The sequence below is a fragment of the Cottoperca gobio genome, unplaced genomic scaffold, assembly GCF_900634415.1.
Source record: "Cottoperca gobio unplaced genomic scaffold, fCotGob3.1 fCotGob3_230arrow_ctg1, whole genome shotgun sequence".
NCBI classification, from domain to species: domain Eukaryota; kingdom Metazoa; phylum Chordata; class Actinopteri; order Perciformes; family Bovichtidae; genus Cottoperca; species Cottoperca gobio.
This window is the reverse complement of record NW_021166859.1, coordinates 341,940-360,989: the sequence shown is the minus strand read 5'-3', so window position 1 is coordinate 360,989 and position 19,050 is coordinate 341,940. Positions and strand designations below refer to the sequence as shown.

Here is a 19,050-nt window from a genome sequence, read left to right as displayed (position 1 = left end):
AACCAACACACACAAACACACACACACCACACACACACACACACACACACACACACACACACACACACACACACACACACACACACACACACACACACACACACACACACACACACACACACACACACACACGCTTTCCTCTCGTCTGTTTCCTTCTTGTTGACTCCGACGTTTCGCTCGTTCGCAATAAATCCATTCACTCTCTTTGTTTTTTATTTAATCTTCCATTTATCCATTTATATTTTTTCACCCTTCATGTTCCGTCATCGCTGGATCCACACGAAATATCTCAACAACTGTTACATGGATTGGGATGAATTTTGGTGCGAACATTTATGTTCCCCGGAGGATGAATCCTACCGACTCTGGTGATCCAGACTTTTTATTTAGCACGACCAGCAACACTTTTCATGTCAGTCATCTTCTCCCCTTCAGCAGGGTGCGTCATGGGAGTTTGGTGTGGTGGTGCAGCAGCAGTGCATCATGGGAGTTTGGTGTGGTGGTGCAGCAGCGGTACATCATGGGAGTTTGTGGTGGTGCAGCAGTGGTGCATCATAGGGGTTTATTGTGGTGGTGCAGCAGCGTTTCATTATGGGAGTTCTTCTCTCCTCTGATTCAAAGGTTAAACATCAGAGTTCCTCCTGCACGCTGTTCGGCTCCCGCTAACGTCTGTCAGCTTGTTTCTCTGAGAACTTAAGATCCAGACGTTCAGGACTAAAATCCTTCATCATTCAAATATAGAGTTAAAACACCAGGATGTAGAAAGTGTCTTAAAACTGGAGAAACAGTTTATGAAGCTTCTGGCTACAAACACAACGCTGACGCTGCTCAGAGGGGAGAGAGACCGCACTCAGCCGTCGTGAAATGTCTAAAAGATATCTAGTTTAAAATTATATGGAACAGAAGAGCAGAACAGGGAGGCAGCACACACACAGGCACACGCACACACACAGGCACACACACACACACACACACACACACACACACACACGTCTCCCCCCCCCCCCCCCCCTACCCTCCAGGAAGGTTTCCATGGCAGCGCTGTGGGTCATGCTGATTGGTCCTCGTCCAGAGTACAGGGTGAGGGTGGGGTCTGCGCCGCACGCCAGCAGGAAGCGCACCACCTCCACGTGGTCATTCTCCACGGCATCATGCAGCGGCCTGTGCGAAAACAGAAAATATAATATATACTATAAATATTATTTTAAATGTGTTTCTTCACAGTTGTACAGCAGGTCAACCCAGTTATTATTATTATTTAATAATGTTACAGCACAGTCGAATACAAACAATAGAGGAACCATTAGACTGAAAATCCAGAAAGAAAACAGAGGAACCATCAGGTCGACGGGTCAGAGACATTAACCTCAAGTTTACAAAAGGCTCCTGTTCCCTTTGATCAATATTGGGCCAGTGAAGATGCGTTGATATGCAGATGATGCAGTTTTCTATGTGTCTAACTGAAGCAACTCCCCGCCTCCAAACTGCCTTTCACACACTTCACTCATCTTCAATATAACGTCTTAATGGTATTTACAAAGCTAAACTCGCATTACCGCTCACAATTAATTGGATTTACACGACGTCCAGCAAACTGAGCAACAAGTCATAAATAAAAAGCAGTTTTCCAAATCTTAACTATAAGAAGGGACCTCCGATTACATATGTATAAAAGTGAGTTACATATTAAACTGGGCCTAACGTGTAGGCGGGTTAAAGTGCCATGTATAAACACACAATACAATATTCAAATTACAATTACGTAGCTACAGCTAACTTCTTCTGGAAAATGACCACACAGTTACTTAGCACCGGTTAGCTCGTTTTGTGTTGTGTAAATTAAATGTGTTTCTGTTTGAATTTATGTTGGATTCATGCAAACATTATCAAACAATAATAATAAGTAGGGGTAGCGGACCCCCTGCTCTGAGATATTTTGTCATCCGTGTACACGTGTACCTGGTTCCATCCTGGGCGCTGCAGTTGACGTCGGCTCCGTGCTCCACCAGGTGGCGCACGATGCCTGGCCAGCCGCGGGCGCAGGCCTCGTGTAGGGCGCAGTAGCCGGCGTTGTCTCGGTGGTTGACGTCGCAGATCCGCCGCTCCAGACAGTACAGCACCACTTCCTGCACACAAGGAGAAGAGGACCATGCATGACACTCACAACAGTATCCAGAGTTCTCTTTTTCTGTGTGTGTGTGTGTGTGTGTGTGTGTGTGTGTGTGTGTGTGTGTGTGTGTGTGTGTGCGTATGTGCTTGTGTGTGTGGTGTGTGTGTGTGTGTCGGGATGGATGACGGCTTCATTTGAGAGAGTAGAGAATACGGCCGAGAACGAGCTTCATTGTAAATTTATCAAGTTTCAAGCTTCAAAATAAAAGACAAATAACTTATACGTTTTTTAAAAATGGAAATAAAGACATAAAAAAGACATAAATGCTAAAAAGAAAATGGAAATTAATTAATAATTAAATAAAGTTGATTAAACATGAATAAATAATTTATTACATTATTTTTGTATGATTTTGGAGAACTTTATTTATTTATGTCCTGTTTAATTATCAAGTTGTATTTATGTATTCATATGTTTATCTATTTATTTACATACGTATTTAAACATTTATTCACATGTTTATTTATTGTAAGTCCTTTTTTATCTTTCATAAAGTCCTGCATTCAAAACCTTACTTAAGTAAAAGTATTATCAGCAAAATGAGATTAAAGTATTTATCATGAATATAATCGTTGGTGAATAACGCAACTTTTATGTGAAATTAAAACTCAAAGTAAAAGAAAGTTTAAACATTAATCCATCCATCCATCCAAGTCTACCGCTTATCCGGGATCGGGTCGCGGGGGCAGCAGCTCCAGTAAGGAACCCCAATCTTCCCTTCTCCGGGCCACATCCTCCAGCTCCGACTGGGGGATCCTGAGGCGTTCCCAGGCCAGTGAGGAGATATAATCTCTCCACCGAGTCCTGGGTCTTCCCCGGGGTCTCCTCCCAGCTGGACGTGCCTGGAACACCTCACCTAGGGAGGCGCCCAGGTGGCATCCTTACTAGATGCCCGAACCACCTCAACTGGCTCCTTTCAACGTAAAGGAGCAGCGGCTCTACTCCGAGTCTCTCACGGATGGCTGAGCTTCTCACCCTATCTCTAAGGGAGACGCCACCCGTCTGAGAAAACCCATTTTGGCCGCTTGTACCCGTGATCTCGTTCTTTCGGTCATGACCCTTCATGACCATAGGTGAGGGTAGGAACGAAGATCGACCGGTAGAGCTTTGCCTTCTGGCTCAGCTATCTTTTTGACGAGGCGTGTCAACCAAGACAGCCCCTCAACACCCAAAGCCTTCAGCATTTCTGGACGGATCTCATCAACCCCTGCGGCTTTGCCACTGTGGAGTTGTTTGACTACCTCAGTGACTTCCATCAGGGAAATTGACGATGATCCCCCATCAGCTTCCAGCTCTGCCTCTACCATAGAGGGCGTGTTAGTCGGATTCAGGAGTTCCTCAAAGTGCTCCTTCCACCGCCCGATAACCTTCTCAAGTCGAAGTCAGCAGGGTCCCACCCTTGCTGTACACAGCTTGGATGGTTCCTCGCTTCCCCCTCCTGAGGTGCCGGATGGTTTTCCAGAAGCACCTTGGTGCCGACCGAAAGTCCTTCTCCATAGCTTCTCCGAACTTCTCCCACACCCGCTGCTTTGCCTCTGACACGGCAGAAGCTGCCGCCCTTCTAGTCCTTCGATACCCTGCAACTGTTTCCGGAGTCCTCCCGGATAACATAACCCGGAAGGACTCCTTCTTCAGTCGGACGGCTTCCCTGACCACTGGGTCCACCACGGTGTTCGAGGGTTACCGCCCTTTGAGGCACCTAAGACCGCAGCTTCAGCAATAGAGGTTTTGAACATTGCCCACTCAGGTTCAATGCCCCCAACCTCCACAGGGATATCTGAAAAGCTCCGCGGGAGGTGTGAGTTAAAGGTCCCCAGGACAGGGGCTTCCTCCAGACGTTCCCAGTTCACCCGCACTACCCGTTTGGGTTTACCAGGTCTGTTCAGAGTCTTCCCCCACCCCTTGATCCAACTCACCACCAGATGGTGATCAGTTGACAGCTCCGCCCCTCTCTTCACGAGTGTCCAAAACATGCGGCCTCAGATCAGATGATACGATTACAAAATCAATCATTGACCTTTGGCCTAGGATGCTCTAGTACCACGTGCACTTATGAGCATCCTTATGTTCGAACATGGTGTTTGTTATGGCCATTCCATGACTAGCACAGAAGTCCAACAACAAACGACCCTTCAGGTTTAAATCAGGGAGGCCCTCAACCGAGGGCTAGTGAGTATCCCCACCCCGGCCCGACGCCTCACACGTTGGGCAACTCCGGAGAAGAATAGAGTCCAACCCCTATCCAGGAGTACGGTTCCAGAGCCAAGACTGTGCGTAGAGGTAAGCCCCACCAGATCCAACTGGTAGCGATCCACCTCCAGCACTAGTTCCGGCTCCTTCCCCCACAGAGAGGTGACGTTCCACGTCCCCAGAGCCAGCCTCTGCTGCCCGGGTCTGGTCCGTCGAGGTCCCTGACCATCACTGCCACCCGTGTGACAGCGCACCCGACCCCAGCAGTTTTTCCCATGAGTGGTGGGCCTACAGGATGGATGGATGGGAGGCACCACGTAGCTTCTTCGGGCTGTGCAAACCTGGCCACCAGGCGCTCGCTAAACATTAATAAGAAAGTAAAAAAACTAAACATAGAAAAGTTAGATTTTCTAAAACTCCTCGTCACCTCGTATCCCAGACGTGCGGCGCGCTGCAGCAGCGTCTCTCCGGCGTTTTTATTCACGATGAGCCGGCGGACTTCAGGGGGGGGGGGCCGGGCAACGTGCGTGTGCTGGGCAGAGGGAGCCGGGTCGGACGGGGACGCCTGTGTGTGTGAGGAAGAGACATGTAATGTGATTAGCATGGGCTCGACACACACACACACACACACACACACACACACACACACACACACACAGACACAGAGTCGCTCACTGTGTTTCTACATTTATCACTGTCAGATGTTTTCTTTTTTTCAGGCTCGGTCGAAAATAGCGCTGTCACCACCTCTGCGACTGTGTTTTGTGTTTTGTGTGTGTGTGTGTGTGTGTGTGTGTGTGTGTGTGTGTGTGTGAGTGTGTGAGTGTGTGTGTGCGTGAGTAAAACCCGAGGCTGGTGACAGAAAGCTCAGTAGGGAGAGAAAGGGGGAGATGATATATTTTGTATCTGCAAATGTACATAAATATTATTCTTTCATTCTTTCATATAAATGAGTTGCAGTAGAAACAATATTCTGCATATATCATGTGTATCATGTGTATCAGTATCATGTGTATCATGTGTATCATGTGTATTATGTGTATCATGTGTATTATGTGTATTATGTGTATTATGAGTATCATGTGTATCAGTATCATGTGTATCATGTGTATCATGTGTAGCATGTGTATCATGTGTATCAGTATCATGTGTATTATGTGTATTATGTGTATTATGTGTATCATGTGTATTATGTGTATCATGTGCATCAGTATCATGTGTATCATGTGTATCAGTATCATGTGTATCAGTATCATGTGTATCATGTGTATCAGTATCATGTGTATCATGTGCATCAGTATCATGTGTATCATGTGTATCAGTATCATGTGTATCATGTGTATCAGTATCGTGTATATCATGTGTATCAGTATCATGTGTAGTATGTGTATCAGTATCATGTGTATCATGTGTATCAGTATCATGTGTATCATGTGCATCAGTATCATGTGTATCATGTGTATCAGTATCATGTGTATTATATGTATCATGTGTATCATGTGCATCAGTATCATGTGTATTATATGCATCATGTGTATCATGTGCATCAGTATCATGTGTATCATGTGTATCAGTATCATGTGTAGTATGTGTATCAGTATCATGTGTATCAGTATCATGTGTATCATGTGCATCAGTATCATGTGTATCATGTGTATCAGTATTATGTGTATCAGTATTATGTGTATCAGTATCATGTGTATCATGTGTATTATGTGTATCATGTGTATCATGTGTATTATGTGTATCATGTGTATCATGTGTATCAGTATCATGTGTATCATGTGTATCAGTATCATGTGTATCATGTGTATCATGTGTATCATGTGTATCATGTGTATATGTGTATCATGTGTATCATGTGTATTATGTGTATCATGTGTATCAGTATCATGTGTATTATGTGTATCATGTGTATCATGTGTATCAGTATCATGTGTATCATGTGTATCAGTATCATGTGTATCATGTGTATCATGTGTATCAGTATCATGTGTATCATGTGTATCATGTGTATTATGTGTATCATGTGTATCATGTGTATTATGTGTATCATGTGTATCAGTATCATGTGTATTATGTGTATCATGTGTATCATGTGTATCAGTATCATGTGTATCATGTGTATCATGTGTATCAGTATCATGTGTATTATGTGCATCAGTATCATGTGTATCATGTGTATCATGTGTATCAGTATCATGTGTATTATGTGTATCATGTGCATCAGTATCATGTGTATCATGTGTATCATGTGTATCATGTGTATCAGTATCATGTGTATCAGTATCATGTGTATCAGTATCATGTGCATCAGTATCATGTGTATTATGTGTATCATGTGTATCATGTGTATCAGTATCATGTGTATTATGTGTATCATGTGTATCAGTATCATGTGTATTAAGTGCATCAGTATCATATGTATCATGTGTATCATGTGTATCAGTATCATGTGTATCAGTATCATGTGTATTATGTGTATCATGTGCATCAGTATGTGTATCATGTGTATTATGTGTATCATGTGCATCAGTATCATGTGTATCATGTGTATCATGTGTATTATGTGCATCAGTATCATGTGTATCATGTGTATCATGTGTATCAGTATTATGTGTATCATGTGTATTATGTGTATCATGTGTATCATGTGTATCATGTGCATCAGTATCATGTGTGTCATGTGTATCATGTGTATCAGTATTATGTGTATCATGTGTATTATGTGTATCATGTGTATCATGTGTATCATGTGCATCAGTATCATGTGTTTCAGTATCATGTGTATTATGTGTATTATGTGTATCATGTGTATTATGTGTATCATGTGCATCAGTATCATGTGTATCATGTGTATCAGTATCATGTGTATCATGTGTATCAGTATCGTGTATATCATGTGTATCAGTATCATGTGTAGTATGTGTATCAGTATCATGTGTATCATGTGTATCAGTATCATGTGTATCATGTGCATCAGTATCATGTGTATCATGTGTATCAGTATCATGTGTATTATATGTATCATGTGTATCATGTGCATCAGTATCATGTGTATTATATGTATCATGTGTATCATGTGCATCAGTATCATGTGTATCATGTGTATCAGTATCATGTGTAGTATGTGTATCAGTATCATGTGTATCATGTGTATCAGTATCATGTGTATCATGTGCATCAGTATCATGTGTATCATGTGTATCAGTATCATGTGCATCAGTATCATGTGTATCATGTGTATCATGTGTATCAGTATCATGTGTATCAGTATCATGTGTATCAGTATCATGTGCATCAGTATCATGTGTATTATGTGTATCATGTGTATCAGTATCATGTGTATTATGTGTATCATGTGTATCAGTATCATGTGTATTATGTGTATCATGTGCATCAGTATCATGTGTATCATGTGTATCATGTGTATCAGTATCATGTGTATTATGTGTATCATGTGCATCAGTATCATATGTATCATGTGTATCATGTGTATTATGTGTATCATGTGTATTATGTGTATCATGTGCATCAGTATCATGTGTATCATGTGTATTATGTGTATCATGTGCATCAGTATCATGTGTATCATGTGTATCATGTGTATTATGTGTATCATGTGCATCAGTATCATGTGTATCATGTGTATCATGTGTATCATGTGTATCAGTATCATGTGTATCATGTGTATCATGTGTATCATGTGTATCAGTATCATGTGTATCATGTGTAACATGTTATTTGGCAATAAAAGTATTTGAAATAAGAGTTAAAGTAAAGGTCTGATGGTGTGTGGAGAAATAAAAGAAAACATTAAAGTAATTATGTTAATGTGAGTAATGAAGTTTCAGCTGTGTGTTATAGTTTGACTGTTTCACCTGCAGTGTGTGTGTGTGTGCAGCTCGTGTTTTCTGAATGAGGATAATCAGAGTTGCCGACGCCACGGCAACAGCCTCCGCCGCTTAGCAGCCAGACAGGGTGTGTGTGTGTGTGTGTGTGTGTGTGTCTGTGTGTGTGTCTGTGTGTGTGTCTGTGTGTCTGTGTGCAGGCGTCTGTCAAACGAAGGCGCTCGCTGCTACGCATCGGCAAACAGGATGTGAGCTTTTGCCCTGGAGGTGTGTGTGTAAGTGTGTGTGTTTTCTAGCGCAGCAAACAAGGAGGAGGGTTGAGCGAAAAAGAGACAGACAGTGTGCGTGTGTATGTGTGTGTGTCCTCGCTGCCCTGAGGAAATCTCCGGTGCAGCAGCTGTCAAAATGGCACAAGCCACCACACACACGCACACACACACACACACAGACGCAATACATGTGGAGAATATTATTCTTCCTCCATAACCTTCAATCACTCCCTCCCTCGTTCCCTTTAATCTGCAGTGAATTGAATTACACACAGACACACATACACACAGACACACACACGTCCCTGCAGAGTTTCCCAGCGAGCTCCAATCAGCACGATAATTGCAGCGATTAACGGAGTGAGAAGAAAGAACGGACGGAGGAACTGACGGAGGTTTTAAAACAACAAAACCGTAAAATATTTCTGCAAAACATCGGATAAAATTGAGCTGTTGAGTTTGGCGTAAAACATGAAAAAGTTATTTGGGAATCAAACCTCAGTCAGAAATGTTTACGTGGCACGAATGATTCTTTGTGTTTTCTCGGACTTGAACACGTCATGATAACGTTATAAATTCGGCAAATACTTTTACTGAATAGAGCCTGAACGCATCATAATGAGACTCGTTAGCGATTAGCTCCGTTATTTAGCCGAGTGGGACTGTGCTGCCCACCGGCTGCTAACAGCTAACAGCTAAAAGCTAACAGCTAACACTACGGCAGAACACTGCGGTATCACTGCTGCACATGCAGCGTGAAAAAAAGACGGAGAGCTTTCGTTTCGGGATTTTGTCGGACTTCAACTTTAACTCGCTGGTGTAAAATAATTCCACATCTCTGTGAGGGATAAAGTTAGCAGGCAAAATAAATGCAGATAAAAACCAAAAACTACGTTAAGGGTCTTTACGCATCGTCTGTTTTTCTGTGCTTAATATATTTTTGCGCACGAGAAGTTAATGAAGATTGAACTATTGGGTCGTCACATCTTAACGTACTATTTTGAATCCATCATTAATCTATTCTAACTTTCATTAAAAAAGTGTTGCAAGTGTCACAAACTCACGTCGCTGCCGGTACGAACAGTTTGTCGAGTGGATCTCTTTTTTACAAACGCTTAAAACTTCAAAACACTAAACTGAGCATCAGCAGATAAAGAGAGCTGCTAAAAATAAAACATGTTCACACTGTCAACACACCACATGCTCCTCTCTCACCTCTCCACAAGCCTCGTCGCCACTTCCTGCCCTGTCTCCCGCCCTCGCCGCCTCCCCTCCCGTGTGCTTCGTCTTGCAGGGACGCTTCCCCTGCGGCTTGTTGGGGTCTTCGGGTGAGGGGGAGGGAGGGAGCAGACTGGAGACCCTATGGCTCTCCCTCAGCTTCTGATGCTTGTCCTGCAGGCGGGGGGAGGCGAGGGAGGCGAAGGATGGGGGGGAAGGCTGCCGGGGGGGGGAGGGCGTAGCCACGTGGTAAACTGAAAAAAAACAAAAAAAACACAGAAAGTCAGAATCCATCGTAGAAATATCACGTCAGGAGCTAAATGCTAACATCCACTAATTATCAGTAAACACAAATGTTGCATTCATGTGGTGTCGGAATAATCGGAAAAATGATTTCCCGGCTGGGGAAATTCACGTGAACGCCGCCTAACGCAGCGCTCAAAAACACAGAATAACAAGAGGCTGCTGTGTGTGTGCCTGCTTATAGCCGTCTAACTCACCCAGATGGAGCTCACACGCACACACACACACACGCACACGCACACACACTCAACTCTTCAGAATAAAAGTAGAAGCTTAGAAGAGACATTTAAAACAACGTTTAGAAACGTGTTACCTCTTGGGTCATCTCTCCTCACAAACGTCGGGTCACGCCAGCCTCCGTTGACCTCCGACCTCGCCCTGACGGCTGGAGCGTCCACTCTGAACTTCCCGTCCACCCATTGGCTGAGCTCCCCGGGGAGGCGGGGCTTGTTGAGCCGGAGGCCGTTGAGCTCAATGCAAACTTTCAACTTCTTCACGTCCTCCAGGGTGGAGTCTGTGGAAGGTAACATCCAATTAAAGGTTAGGAAAAACATTATAATACCAAATAAACATTAAATCACTAAAGCAGAGCTGCAGCGCTCCATCATGAGTCCTCGAGTATTCTGCCAGCGATTAATCGGGAATACTTTGGCTTTATTAAAGAGCGATACTTTAGGGTTCAGCTCAAAGACAACACAGCGCAGTGTGGATATGTTCTTAAAGAGGATAAACTGAAGCCGCTCTTTGAAGGCAAAGCTTTACGTTACAGTCCACAAAACACACGTTTGTTGATCTTTACAAATGCAGACAGGAACAATGCAAAGCCGTCAGTCCTGGACATTTAACAAACTAACTAATGGAGGATTTGGAGAATCGTGACTCCGAGATGTAAAGAGTTAATCTTGACAATATTTTATAATTGAATCGTGAGAAACGGAAGATTCACACTGTAAGAAACTTACCGTCAAAGAACTTGGTTTTCTTGTTGGGGTTTCCCCCCCTCTCCCCTGCCCTGTCCTCCCCCCCTCTCTTCAGTCGGCCGCTGCTGATGCTGCTCTGGTGAAACGGCTCCAGGTTGAAGATGCGTCTCCGGTTTATCGGCATGCTGGGACAGGAACCTGCGAGTGGCGGCGTGGACACTTGTCCCAGGAACACGCCTCTGACTGTGGACAGAAACCTTTGTGGTTGTGAGATAAAACTCCTCTCCTCTTTCTTCTTCTCCTCCTGCAGACCTCCTTCTTCTTCTTTGTTCTTCTTCTTCTCTTCCTCTGAGGCGCCATCCGTCTCTCGGAGGACGGGGAAGCAGCTGTGAGGGCAGGATGGAGGGAAACCTGCAAACACAAACGCAAAGATAACAGATCTGCTACAAAATGTAAAGTCCTTGTAATTCAAAACGCTGAACGATTCAAACGATTCAAATGATTCTGGATTCAAACAATTCTAAACGCTGAACGATTCAAACGATTCAAATGATTCTGGATTCAAATGATTCTAAACGCTGAACGATTCAAATGATTCTGGATTCAAACGATTCTAAACGCTGAACGATTCAAACGATTCAAACGATTCAAATGATTCTGGATTCAAACGATTCTAAACGCTGAATGATTCAAACGATTCAAATGATTCTGGATTCAAACGATTCTAAACACTGAACGATTCAAATGATTCTGGATTCAAACAATTCTAAACGCTGAACGATTCAAACGATTCTGGATTCAAACGATTCTCAATTCACACAATAAACAAAGCAAATAAAAAACAAGTATATCAAAAGTCAAGAATCATAAACATAAATTCTGAACCTTTACAGAACATGTGAGTGTATACATTTGGCTTCCCTGAGAAAATATGGGCAGCGGTGAGTTCGGCTTAAAGCGAGCTAGGTGCACCGAGAGTTCAAACACAGTGTGTGTGTGTGTGTGTGTGTGCGCGTGTAACCTCTCGGTGCGTCGGCTACAGAGGGGGTTCCTCCTGCTCCCTCTCTCTTCTTCTCCTCTTCTTCTTCTCTCCCTCCGTCTCCCCCCTCCGTCTCCCCCACCATGTCCTCTTCTTCTTCTCCTCCCTCTTGCTCCTTCAGCTCGAGCTCGGAGAAGCGCAGCATGGCTCGCTAAGGAGAAGAAACGGTGAAAGATAAAGTTATTCTTCAGTTTTAACATTATTGTTTCACTGGGTTTTAAAGTGTGCTGTATAACTATCACTATTATTATTATTATTATTATTATTATTATTATTGAGTGCTGGATGTGGTTCCTTGACAAAAGAAAACATGACTTTTATCTCATTCACATTCTTTTTTTTTGTACACTTACGTCTTCTCTAAATCCCCCCACACTCCCCCCCAGAGAATAAACTACTTTCCGTCATTTATTTGCAGAGGGACATATTTGAGTATTGTTTTTTGTTTTTTAACTCTTCTGGATTGCAAACATTCATACAACATGCCAAACCTTAAATAAAATGTTTTTTATTCAATAATAAATCAAATCTGGATAAATGGTTTTGGGTCTTAGTGGTTTCTTAGCGGTTCCTTTTTGGATCCAGTTTCCAACAGGCACAGAACCTGGACACACAGTTTTCTGCCCCAATTTACTTCTATTCGGCAAAATCCTTCTGTTTTTGGATTCTTCGGTCACCGTGGAGGCAGGAGAGAAAAACAACTGTACGTAACACGGGGGAGTAACTGATGTACACATGGTCAGTTTGGGGGTAAGTAGAAAAATCCACATCAGACCTCCAGTGAAAATGATATTTACCCGACGACAAGAAAAATAAAAGTTAAATGTAGACTGGATCTTACCTGGAGCGCTTTCTGCTCTCTGCTCAGCTTTCTGGAGTCGGCGTAAAGCTCCGTTGTCTCACATTTGAACCGGTCGCCCACAAAGCCGGATGAGTTTTCAAGGCGTTTGGTGAGGCCGGAGCGCCGGCCCCGGCTGTCGTCCTCGTCTGCCAGGGGATCCGTGTCGTCCTGAGTGTCGTCCTTCTCATCTCCCATCGCTATCCTCTCATCATATTTCATGTCTTCTGGAGTCAAAGCTGCAGGCAAGTGAAAGCCTCCATTGCTCGGCTCTCCAGGTGAAAGGTGCGGACAAGTTGGGCCTTGAGGAAAATCGTTTCCAAATCTGGGGACCCTACAAGTCTGGTTATTTCCAAATGGCTGGTCTTTAGTGACGCTGAAACAATCCTCTCTGCATGCAGGAGCCTTGTGGTTGCCGTTTCCACAAACTGGGCGCACAGCATCGCGGTTTTCACAGTTTGTAAATCTGGGATTAACGCTCCTGCAGTTTGGATTCACAGGGTCGCGATTTGCACGAGTTGGGCCGCTGAAAAGTCTGGGTTCATAAATTGGAGCCCTCAGAGCCAGATTTCTGCAACATGGACCCACAAAGTTCCTGTTGACAAAGTTTGGACTGTCTCCACTGTTGGATGTGGGACTACTTGGGCTAATGTTAACACCCAGTGGGGCACTGGGGGTCATAACCCGGGGATTAAAACTCCTGCATGCTGGGAGCTGCGGACTGATATCTCTACATACTGGTTCTTTACTGCTGCAAACTGTGCCGTCTGAAGTGCCACCATTAACCGGACTCTTCAGGATTGTGACTGCTGCCAGGATGTTGCTGTCACTAAAACCATTTTCTTTGCTGAAAGGATCCAACGCGTCACTGCTTCTGGAAGGGCTTGGCTCAGGGATGACATTTTTATTGGATAAGGACTTAGCTTCATTAACATTACTTGGGACAATACAATCCTCAGCACCACTTCCAGATTTAGACTTTCTAGAAAATTGCTGCGGAGAAGTTCGGGCGCAGCGCATCGTCTGCTCCTCTGGGATGTCTGGAAAGGGACTAAGTGGCTCCTCCGTTTCTGGGAACTCCTCTGGGATCTCTTCACCAGGAGAGGAAGAGTTTTGATGAAGAGTTTGTGGTTGGGAAGTTTTGGGCAGTAAGCCTTGGCTCGGCTCGGCAGCCTGGCTGTGAGGAACGACTTTTGGAGGATCTTGGATGTAGTTACAGCCACTACTGCCATTCTTGGAGGAATCTTCTCTGTGCCTGTTGGTGGACAATTCATCATCTGCCTCATATCGCACCAGGTCAATACAAACTACTTCATCTCTTGCAGGAGTCTTGTTGTCCCTCTTCTGGGAGCTTTCAGCGTCCAGCCTCTCCTGGTTTCTGCATGGTTCTGCACTCCAGGTTTTATCCTGTTGGCCAAAACCTGGGTGGGAGGAGACGAGTGGAGGGGCCATCCCCCGGGTATTCTGGTATGTCATGAAGTCACCCTGGTTTGGAGGTACTCCATATGTAAGTTTTGGTGCCATGCGAGGCGGGTAAAAGCTGCTGTTGCCAAGCAAGGCAGGGTGAGTATAGACAGCCCCTTTGCCTGGTATGTTCATGCGTTGCAAAGACATATTCTCAGCAACCGAGTACGGGATGTAGCGGTTAGTGTAACCTAAACCAGGAGGGAGGTAGGAGTCGCCATAGATTTTACTAGAGGAGTTTCCCATACGGGTTTGCTGCTGTGGATGAAGTTGGCTCTCTTGAGCCTCTGGTTTAGCAGGAGGTATGCTCTTGTTTCCTTTACTGTTTGGATTTTCCAAATCAGTCGGGGTGACGCGTGACCTTTCAACTTTAGACTTTGGGGAAGGAGATGATGATCTTCCCCCCGAGGCAGGGTTGGGAATACTGGTTACTTCAACTGTCGTTGAGCCAGGTGAGTTTTGAGAAGTATTGTCCACACTCTTGTTTTTAATAATTTGGCAGCTTCTGCTGCGGTGCGTAGAGCTGGCGGCTGGGGAAGGAACAACCCAAGGGGAGGGTGCAGTGCTAATCATTTCAGGATGATCTGCAGTCTTGCCAACAGTTGGGGGTTGACCCTTCTTAAGGTTCTGCTCCCGACTGGTCAGCAGCCCGTAATGAGATGGTGGTAAATATCCCAACTTGGCCAGAGCCTCTAATTTTGACGAGAATTTATTTGAGAATTCTTCCAACTCTTTGGCAGACAGATCCAAAGGTTTCTCCCCGGGGTTTTTAGCAGGATTCTGAGGTACAGGTCTGTCCAGTAATGTCTTTGCAGGTGATATACTCTTCTCTGCACTGGAGCGGTTGGAGCTGCCATCTTTGGTTTTGCTTCCTGAGTGCATTGGAGAGCGCTGCTCGGAGCTCAGGCTGCCCAAGTAAAAGGGACGAGACGTGGGCAGTGAGGCTGAGGAGGTGTTTCTGTAAAGAGACTTCTGGAGGTCTGGGGTGGTGTTGTTAAGGGGAACTGAGCATGGAGGATGGGGAACTGGGGCTGACTCTAAGTCAGCAGTGCTAGAGGAACTACCTCCACTACTGCTGCTGATAATGTTCTTGGTGGACATGGTTTGACTGGACTTTGCGCCATGTTGTTGCTCAGTATGATGAACAGCTTGAGGCTCCTGGTGGATCTGTGGACTAAAGGCAGAGTTTTCCTGATGAGGACCCTGTAAGTCTTTGTCCTGGAAGTGGGGCAGGGGTGAAAGGACAGCAGGAGCTGGAGGTGTTGTCGGGATCCTGATTAGAGAGCCCAGTGGGGAGGAGATATGGCTCTGGCCATAATGAGGCAGGTAGAAAAGTCTGTCCTCTGCGCTGCTTCCTGTTCCCGCGGCACACAATGATTGATACGCCAGCTGCTGGTGGAGGAAGGGCGATGGCTGCGTGAGGAAGGAGGCCTTGTACGCCATGTCCAGGAAGGGGTACATGGTTGCATCAGCAGTGTAAGGGCTCATCCAGGGCAGTCTCCAGGCACTATTCAAGCCGAGCTCCGACTGCTTGTCATTGGCTTGAACCCGGCGGTCCAACCCATGGCCTTCTCCCCCTGTAGCAGGAACAAGCAGGGATTTCTGCGCCCCTGGTGGTGGGATCTTATACAGTCCAACGTATCCATTTGCAGATTTCTGCCCATCCAACAAACCTGGTTTGTACAGAAGATCGTAGCCGAGGGGGAGGGAAGCGCCAGACTCCTGCGGCTTTTCAGCAGAGAGAGGGTGGAGGCCGGGGTAGAGGATTCCTCCGTGGGGGCAGTAGTTTTCTCCCACCAGAGTGTTGCGGTCGATGTTGGGGGCAACGAGTGGGTTCATCCTGTAAGAGGCGCTGGCATCCACCTGCGATATGGAGAGCAGAGTGGAAATAAGAAGATATCTGCTGTGAGAGACAACAGCGTTCTGATTCTGCACATAAAGAAGTGTTTGAAGTAGATTGCTTTTACACCTTAGCATCGACTTAGGTTTGACAGTGACTTTCATTTTCAAGCTTTTCCAGCACCTGACAGCTGTGCACATACATATATATATATACATACATATATATATATATATATATATATATATATATATATATATATATATATTGATCCAAAATGCAGCGGCACGTGTATTGACAAGAACAAGGAAACAGGATCATATTACTCCTGTATTAGCTGCTCTGCACTGGCTCCTGGTAAAATACAGAATAGAATTCAAAATCCTTCTCCTGACTTACAAAGCAATTAATGGTCAGGCTCCAGCATATCTTAAAGATCTCATAGTACCTTATAAACCAACTAGAGCATTACGCTCCCAGACTGCAGGGTTACTTGTGGTTCCTAGAGTCTCTAAGAGTACAATGGGAGCCAGAGCCTTCAGCTATCAAGCTCCTCTCCAGTGGAACCAGCTTCCAGTTTGTGTTCGGGAGGCAGACACACTCTCCACATTTAAGAGTAGGCTAAAGACTTTCCTTTTTGATAAAGCTTATAGTTAGGGCTGGCTCAGGTTTGCCCTGTTTCAGCCCCTAGTTATGCTGCTATAGGCTTAGACTGCCGGGGGACACCTCCCTGCTCTCTTCCTTCTCTTCCTCTCTCCTCTCCTCCCTCTCTTCTTCTCCCTCTATCTGTATGGATATATGTAAATGTGTGTTACTAACTCATCCCCGGAGTTTCTGTGTATCATGTGGCAGGTTGCCACTGATAAAGTTTACGTCAGGATCAGGAATCGTGGCTGCGCCTGCTGCCCTGGTCCTGCTGGACACCAGGAAGCCTTTTTGACATTTTCCTGGATTCATCCAAACTTTCTCTTTTTCAACACAACATAATTTCTGTCAAATGTTGTATTTGTACTATGTTGTTTATCCTGTACATACGACATCTATTGCACGTCTGTCCGTCCTGGGAGAGGGATCTCTCCTCAGTTGCTCTCCCTGAGGTTTCTTCCATTTTTTCCCCCTTTAATTATGGGGTTTCTTTTAGGACGTTTTCCTTGTGCGATGCAAGGGTGTAAGGACAGAGGGTCTAAGGACAGAGGGTCTGAGGACAGAGGGTGTCGTAACCTGTACAGTCTGTACAGCACACTGAGACAAATGTATAATTTGTGATATTGGGCTATACAAATAAATTTGATTTGATATATAATATATATATATATATATATATATATATATACACATATATATATACACACACACATATACATACATATATATAGATATATATATATAGATATATATATATATATATATATATATATATATATATATATATAGTATACACACATATACATATATTTATATATATATATATACACATACATATATATATATATATTATATATATATATATACACATACATATAAATATATATATATATACACATACATATATATATAACATATACACATATATATATATATACACTATACCATATATATATATATACACATATATTTATATATATATATATATACACATATATTTATATATATATATATACACACACATATATATATATATACACACACATATATATATATATATATATATATATATATATATATATATATATACACACACATACATATATGTATACATATATATACACATACACATTATATATATATATATATATATATATATATATATATATATATATATATAGAGAGAGAGAGAGAGAGAGAGAGAGAGCGAGAGAGATTTTTTGACTTTTCAAAAACACTTTATTTACATATTCTTAAAACAAACAGTTTACTAATAAAGTGTAACGAAAAATCATATTATCATATCAAAAATATATATTTATAAATAACAATTCTATAAATATATAAAAAGTATCCAATAAAACACTGTGCAAAGTGTAAACATTCATTATTCACAGTGCAGATAATATTTTTAAAAACACCAACGTTCTTTGAAAGTCTCGAGACCCCCGGTATGTTTGTAAAACCTAAAATCGAGCCAGTCTTGCCCTGATGTTACAGAGCCACACTGTCTTGGCCTCCTGCCCCTCTCTGTTCTCAACTTTGTTTTTCCTGCTAATGTACATGGCCATTTTTGCCTCTCCCGAGAGGAAATTTGGTAGCTACCACTTTTCTTTGTTGTCTTTTTTGTAGGCAACTCCCATGATAAAAACACTCTCGGTAAAAACTACGTTAAAAGACTAAAAACCAATGTTAAAAGAGAGAAAAACTCTGTGAGTCTCTTACACTCAGTAAAAACATGGAATACAGTTTCACGTAAATTGCAGAATGGACACTTGTTAAAAACAGCAGGATTAATGACAGAGATAAAAGCGTTACAAGCGACTGCACCATGTAAAATCCTCCACTGGAGGTCGGCTGTCCGCTTTTTGAGGGGAGGTTTGTAAAAAGACCCCCACTGTGGGCTTGCTCCACTTCCTCCACCCAGTCTGTTACTCCACACAGTGGAGGGTCTGCTGCACAGGCCTTTCTTGTGGATGCTTTTCACACAGTTCGTATATAGAGTCTTTTTGGCAGCTCTGTGCAGCGTCAGTCCTGCCGGGTTAGTGACCTTGAGCAGGGGACCGGTCAGTTCTCCCAGCCCTGGGCTCAGGTTGATCTCCGGAAAAGGGTCTGCTGGGTCTGGAGAAGCCTTCCCGTCACTGTAGTCTTTTATTTGGCTCCTCTCCTTCCCAGAGAGCCTCTGGCTCCACAGCTCCAGAATTCTCTCGGCCACTCGAGCGGAGATCACACCCAGCAGAAAGCCCAGGGCTCGGGCATCACTCAGCGCCGGCCCCACTGCATCCACCAGTTGCTGCAGGCAC

General features: G+C 43.9%; 1 protein-coding gene across 1 annotated transcript in view; it reads right to left on the bottom strand.

The window, feature by feature from the left end:
- Positions 1-1,015: 1,015 nt before the first annotated feature.
- LOC115004950 (BCL-6 corepressor-like) overlaps positions 1,016-19,050 on the bottom strand; it is a gene marked incomplete at its 3' end in the record, with an annotated part of 29,559 nt that continues 11,524 nt past the window's right edge. The window contains exons 3-10 of the mRNA XM_029426704.1: positions 12,802-16,125; positions 11,943-12,111; positions 10,964-11,332; positions 10,315-10,515; positions 9,696-9,952; positions 4,788-4,925; positions 1,960-2,126; positions 1,016-1,161 (exon numbers count right to left, since the gene is read on the bottom strand). Of these exons, the coding sequence (XP_029282564.1) occupies positions 1,016-1,161; positions 1,960-2,126; positions 4,788-4,925; positions 9,696-9,952; positions 10,315-10,515; positions 10,964-11,332; positions 11,943-12,111; positions 12,802-16,125 (4,771 nt within the window). The remainder of the gene's footprint in view (positions 1,162-1,959; positions 2,127-4,787; positions 4,926-9,695; positions 9,953-10,314; positions 10,516-10,963; positions 11,333-11,942; positions 12,112-12,801; positions 16,126-19,050) is intronic.